This window comes from Ascochyta rabiei, chromosome 1 (genome assembly GCF_004011695.2).
Source record: "Ascochyta rabiei chromosome 1, complete sequence".
Classification (NCBI taxonomy): Eukaryota; Fungi; Ascomycota; class Dothideomycetes; order Pleosporales; family Didymellaceae; genus Ascochyta; species Ascochyta rabiei.
In genome coordinates, this window is record NC_082405.1 from 2687208 (window position 1) to 2693209 (window position 6002).

Here is a 6002-nt window from a genome sequence, read left to right on the forward strand (position 1 = left end):
TGCTGATGGCTGAGTTTTTTCCCGTCTCTCTGCTGCCAATTGGCTGCCTGTTCTGAGAGGAAGTATGAAGGATTCGAATTGTAAGGGCACTGTAGGCAGGCAATAGAGCAGAGCGATATGGGATGAAATAATAGGTGATATTGAGAGATAAGACGAATCCTTGATAGATGAGTCTTCAGGTGTGTGGATATTATATACTGGTCGGTGGGTCTCCGGGCTTGGCCCGGGGTCTGTCCGAGGTATCCCCTGTTGTAGGGAGAACACCCGTGACATGCCTACAGTGCCCTTACAGGTATAGTCTATTACGTATAGCTTATTGTACCTCTTTTTCTATTACAAACGCTACACAAACAGATTCTAGTTATTACTTCTGTCTTCTTTTGTAGCTTGTTAGCTAGAATAGGTTTCCTACTATTGTTAGGCCTTTGTTAAAGGTAGTTATCTCTAACTTATGCACCTCTAGGTCCTAGTTTGTTTCTAGAGACGTAGGGATGTTGTGTAGGATTACTTTATGCTATAGTTCTATTAGAAGGGCTTCCTTATAGGTAGTAACTAATTGCTAGATTACCTAGTTTTTAAGTAGGTATTTTACAGTAAAGGAGGGCGTTATAGTAAGAACAATATTATTCCTTCTACTTAGGCTAGTAGAAGTAATTATAGGAAGGCTTACTCCTTTATCTATAAAGGCCTTATTAAAAGTATTACACATCTCTAGGGGGGTAAAAGAGGGTAGTTCTTGCTCTAGTGTAAGAACTAGTTAGCGTGCGCTTAGAGAGTTCTTTATAATAGTAGGTTGTTTTTTCTTTATAACTGTTTACTAGTCTATATTCTTAGGGAGGTTAGCTAAAGCTGCAGATGCGTATAAGGTAGGCTAAGTAGAAGGTTAAATAGTAGAAGTCTTAGTAGCTAAGGTAGGTTTCTAAAGGAGTTTTGCTCTTGTTTTAATTAATTTAGACACTGTTTTAAGGTTAGATACTTAGAAGGCTAGGATAGAGAGGCCTTATTTATTTATTCTGTTGTTTTCTATATAGTTTTAAAAGATTTCTAGAAGGTCTAAGAGGTTTAATTGTTCCTTGTTTAAGGTAGCTAGGGAAGAAGCCTAAATAACTATTATCCTAGTAATAGATAGAGCTTCTTTTACTGTTTTAGTAATAGGAGCTTAGTTTATAGGCCTAGTAGCTATATTAAATTAGAAAGAGGGGAGCTTAGGTGCTGTTAGAGTAGCAGGTCTACTAGCTAGTTGTTTAGAGGGAGTAGAGGGTAGAGGTAACGTTATAGTCCTGTTAAATATACTAGGTTAGTGTATTTCTAGAGTAGATTATAGGTATAGTATAGATAATAAGGGTATAGATATAGGTCTTAGGATTAGTATAGGCTAGTATATCTCTCCTAGAGGGGTTAGAGAGCTAGAGGGGCTTATTTCTATTGTCCCTGTGTTTAGAGATTAGTCTCTATTAGGTAGTAGTTCTAGTTCTATAGTCCTAGGTCCTAGGTCCTAGTCCTAGGTAGGGTTTTCCTTCTCTTTTTTAAGATAAAATAACTAAGAAATAACTAGAAGAGAGCTTGTTTTTGCACAGAAAGAGGTACCTAGTCTCTATCTGCTTTTTAGAGCTGAAAAACAAGGAAAAGGCAGTCTTAGCTTTACTATTTTTGCCTTTTTTCTATTCTTACTAGCCTAACTAGTAGACCTCTAGGAGTAGAAAGAAGGGGTTAAAAGCAGAAAGCTAAGGAAAGGCTTGTTGCTATCTAGTAGGGGTAGGATTTGTTAGTTGTTGTGTTTATTAAGGTAAGATCTTAGAAGATAAGATAAGATAAGATTATTATTGTAGGGGAGGTCTATACTCTGCAAAATCCAAATTTTTTTGTAATAGATTAGGTTAGATAACTAGGTAGCGTGCAGCAACCAGACGCCTAAAGGCTCTAGGAAGCTTAGGATAGTATATCCTCGCTGGGTTAAGATAGATTCTGATGTTTTTCCGGTGTGCAGGGCCCTATGTCGAAATTTTGCTTTGTCGTGTGTGTGTGAATTGTCTATGCTCCGCTGGTTCAAATCACTTTTCTTCGGAATAGTAGTGACCAGAAGGTAGCATTGGCCGATGAGCTACATATTTGCAGCATTGATGTTGTGAGCATCGGTCCTATTGTAAGAGTGGAGGAGCATCGCATTTCACCACATCAAGACTGCTCAAACAAACAAGGAAGCTGGGGGTTTTCTCATGTATTACTACGGTCCAAGGTAACGACCGTCAAGAAGGCAGGTGCCTGCAATCGTCTGTAGATACAACCCATGTACGGGCAACTTCCCTCAACCCGCTAAACAATCAAAGGCAACGGGGAGATGTCAACTTTGAGAAGTCAGTGGATGGTCAAGTTGAAGAAATGGTTAGAAATGCCTCTGATGAAGATCCAGGCTGATTTCCAAGTCGATGCAACTCCATGGATGCTTCGCAATCGACACTGCGCCTCAAATTGTGTCTGAGGTACGTCTGGGTTTCTCTTCCACAACAACGGATCTACCTGAGATCGTAGGCACGCACCTGTGAGCCCTAGAGTCTCATATCAGACCACAGGATGCCAAACTGGCCTCGCCTTAGTACCACTGGTACTCATAGCAGCCTTCAAGTCGTCGACGAAGGAGGCCTGAGGACCAGCGTCCGGCTCGCAGATGAGGTCACCGAACTCGTCTCTATAATGAGTGATGCGGCGGTGGGTAACATCATACTGCCAATCGCCGTAGAGGATCTTGCGCGTATCAAGACGATCGTGGTGGAAGGAAAGGTCCTTGAAAAGCTTTGTACCAGACCAGCCAGGAATTTGCTCGCCGGGCTGAAGCTTACGAATAGTGATAGTCGCAAGGTTTGGAAGAAGCCGTAGTAGCGTGGTGAGCATCGATCGATAATGGCCTGTGATGATGAAGTCGCAATTCTCAATGACGTCGTTGGCGTGAGCGGCGTTGATTTCGTGGATTGTCTTGATGTCGTTCTCGGTGATTGTGAGTTCGGCCCAGATCTGCAGGTCCTCCCAAGCCCAGATGTAGCCGTACTCATGTTGTTTCAGACCCTCTGCCAGTAGCGTGATGTTGCGTATGTACTTCGCCACTCCATCGTCTCGGACTGCCGTGAGCAGAGCCTTCATGCTGGCATGCCTTGGGTAGACCGTGAAGTCGTTGGCGATCCGCTTGCCCAGGACATACTTCGTGGCTGCATTAAAGCGCTTGTTGACGCGACGAAAGTGGCCCAAGTCTTCTGGTTCGTCGATGACGGCTGCGATTTCGGTCACGATCTCATCTGGGAGAATCGGCAGCAGCTGTGTGCCGTGGTGTCAGTGAACTATTACCCTTGGGAGTGAACAAGCAGACAGACCACCGACGAGAAATCGAGGGCGCAGACTGGCGAGGTCTTAGGCGCAGAAGAAATTAAGGAACGTCTTACCCATGTCTCGTCTGCTATGATGTCCAGCATCTTGGATCTTCTTTTTATGCGCAAACGAAGCCGGGAACGGTTTTGAATTGCCGGTTATCTGGTCGTAGGTGTATCGATGCGGTTCCAACTCGAGCCTCGTCAAAAAAAAAAGAGGGTGGTAGTGGTGTAGACAAGAGGTGATGACGGTTTGCGATCCAGTGTAAAAGAGTGTGCGAGCTTGGCGCGCAGGCATCGAAAAGCCAGTTAGGCGCGGATCCGATGAAGTGAAGATGAAATGAAAGTCGGTGCACACATGCCGAGATGAAGCAGACATTGCGCTGGAAGTCGTCGGTCGCTGTGGCCTTCACCTGGGTTGAAGAAGGTGTAGGAAAGCGAGGAGAGGCTGTGTAGAGCAAGACGAGGTTTCAAGAACGTGGCATAGTCGTGGGAATGACCGCAATTGAGAAGTGTCGGAGCACTGGCCGTGACTGTATTCTTGAAGCTACGAAACGGCGTAATGATTGAAAGTGACTTCTGTGTGTGGCACTGCACCACGACAGGCGCGAACAACTGTACATCAGCATCACCGATGGCTGCAGCAGGGCCTTCTGCTGTTCTCGTAGGCAGCCAAGAATGTCACAAACGTATGGATTGTTGATCTGGTCAATACTGCTTCGGCGTGTTGATGCATGGTACCTTCTCATGGAAGAGAACTTGTACCACGTGCCGCAATCAATCCTGCCACAGCAAACACGTTGTTGACCTTGAGTGCGCGAAGTACTTGAAGGAGGCGCGGAAGTAGTCGTCCTGAAGTTCCAAGAAAGGGTCATGGGCGAGGATGATCACTGATGTCTAGACAAGCGTGCGTTGGCTACGACGCTAAGGCGGCACGTGGGCGAGCATGGGGAAGGCTCGATAGAGTCACCCCTGTGCTTTCAGATACGATTGAGTAGCAGATAGGAACGAACTGTAAGTCGGCCGACTTGACTGTAGGTGGTGCGGGGATGCATGGCCGAACATGGACATGTTCGTTCCACAGCTGCTCACCGGACGCGAATTGAACTAAAACCGGCCGACCCACATGGCTTCCTTCTCTTGCAGCTGAACACCACTGCCAAAGCCCCCAGCAACAGAGCAACTGCATACATGCACCTTGCCCGTGCTTGCCGTGCACTTCTAGGCTATAGTTTCGTGGAAGACTAGCCTTCCGGAAGTCCCACTGTGAGATGGAAATGCACAATGGCTTCTGATCAGCGCACACCAGGCCTCTTCGGTGGCATGCTTCTTGCCCATGGGCAGTTCTGGTGAATGCCATGCACCGGCTTGAATCTTGACACTGATAGTCGTATTAACTAGCGGTACCAGGGCTAATAGCTCTCTGAAGAGCATGCGGGGCTGAACACGGCGATTACACGAATCACCAATTACCAAGTCATCCTCCCTCGTGTGTGTTTTCGGTACTTTTGTAGTCGACCAGAGCCCCATCCCAGTTCAGCATTGCCTCTGAGACGCATCAACCTCGTAAGCGCACTGTGATCGTCAATCGAATGCCGCTACGGGCGGCGACTCAAACGAATGCAGGCTGAGGTTGAGACAAGGCGAGGCTGATTTTGTAGCCAAGCATTCGTGGTGTTGTCGCCAATCTGGAGGTTCATGTGTATGAAACTTGGCGTAAAACCCAGGGCGAGAAAGCAACCAAAATGGTGTGACTTGAGCCTTGCTGGAGCAACGTGCGCACCCCATGGCTTGTCAGTCGAAATGTGACCGTCGTCGCCTGTCGTCTATCATACATTGGAGCGTTGTTACAATGAAACAGTCGTCTGCTCGATGCGAGCAGCTGGGACCGAGGCTCGCTTTTTCGCCGAGCCCTCGCGCAACCTCAGCTCTCCGCCCGTCCATTCCTGTTCCATCACGCCATGGCACGATGGTGAATTTCATCATCTTATGCACGAGGCTATCTTCGGCTTACTCTTTCACACGCCCTCGTTTGTACCGAATCGCAAGCGGATCCGCGCCTACGGGCAACAATACACCCACGCAACGACGCACGCACCTTCACTGCGGGCTATGCATAGCTCGCTAGAGAGTGCGGCCATAACAAGTTGCGTGGGGTTCACAAGCAAGGAGGCTTGTGCTGCCTCCACGATCATCATGATTAGCACCGTGTTGGAGCCTATCGCAGCAGAGGTCGCGCGACTTGCGGCGCTTTATCTCGTTCCCTGATTGCGACGCCTGCGTCGAAACATCCCACGACCACCGAGATGCCTTGCTGGACGAACGTGGTAGTGTACTAACCTTGGCCCGCTTTCGACGCTTCTAGTGCGTGCCAACTGGCTGCGTGATCACAAAGCTGCCAACAAGGTGGGGACCATAAGATTCGTTATCCATTTCATCTCAATCTTCTACATAGGACATGTAAGCCGGACGAGTATCTCGCTTGAGTGATTGGCTGCCTCGGCACTCCCCCCCCCAAACCTTGTTGTGCATCTTCACCACTTCCTTAGGCCGAACCTGAATCATTGTCAAAAACGCGCCACTCCCGTTTCTGCTCCAGCTCTAGGTTCCTGTCAATTCCCCATCGTGTATCACAAAGTCTCCACT

General features: G+C 47.5%; 1 protein-coding gene across 1 annotated transcript, besides 7 other annotated features; it reads right to left on the minus strand.

Annotated features, from left to right (window-relative positions):
* Nucleotides 1-272: part of a mobile genetic element that runs on past the window's edge.
* Nucleotides 273-290: 18 nt separating this feature from the next.
* Nucleotides 291-1478: a mobile genetic element.
* Nucleotides 1310-1383: a tandem repeat.
* Nucleotides 1479-1507: a tandem repeat.
* Nucleotides 1508-2019: a mobile genetic element.
* Nucleotides 1783-1818: a tandem repeat.
* A 540-nt stretch (nucleotides 2020-2559) lies between the features above and the next one.
* EKO05_0000789 (uncharacterized protein) lies at nucleotides 2560-3461 on the minus strand (the record flags this gene model as incomplete). Its single annotated transcript, XM_059635501.1, has 2 exons — nucleotides 2560-3306; nucleotides 3432-3461. The coding sequence occupies 2 exons, from the start codon at nucleotides 3459-3461 to the stop codon at nucleotides 2560-2562; spliced, it is 777 nt and encodes a 258-aa protein (XP_059491484.1).
* A 1519-nt stretch (nucleotides 3462-4980) lies between these two features.
* Nucleotides 4981-5009: a tandem repeat.
* Nucleotides 5010-6002: the final 993 nt, after the last annotated feature.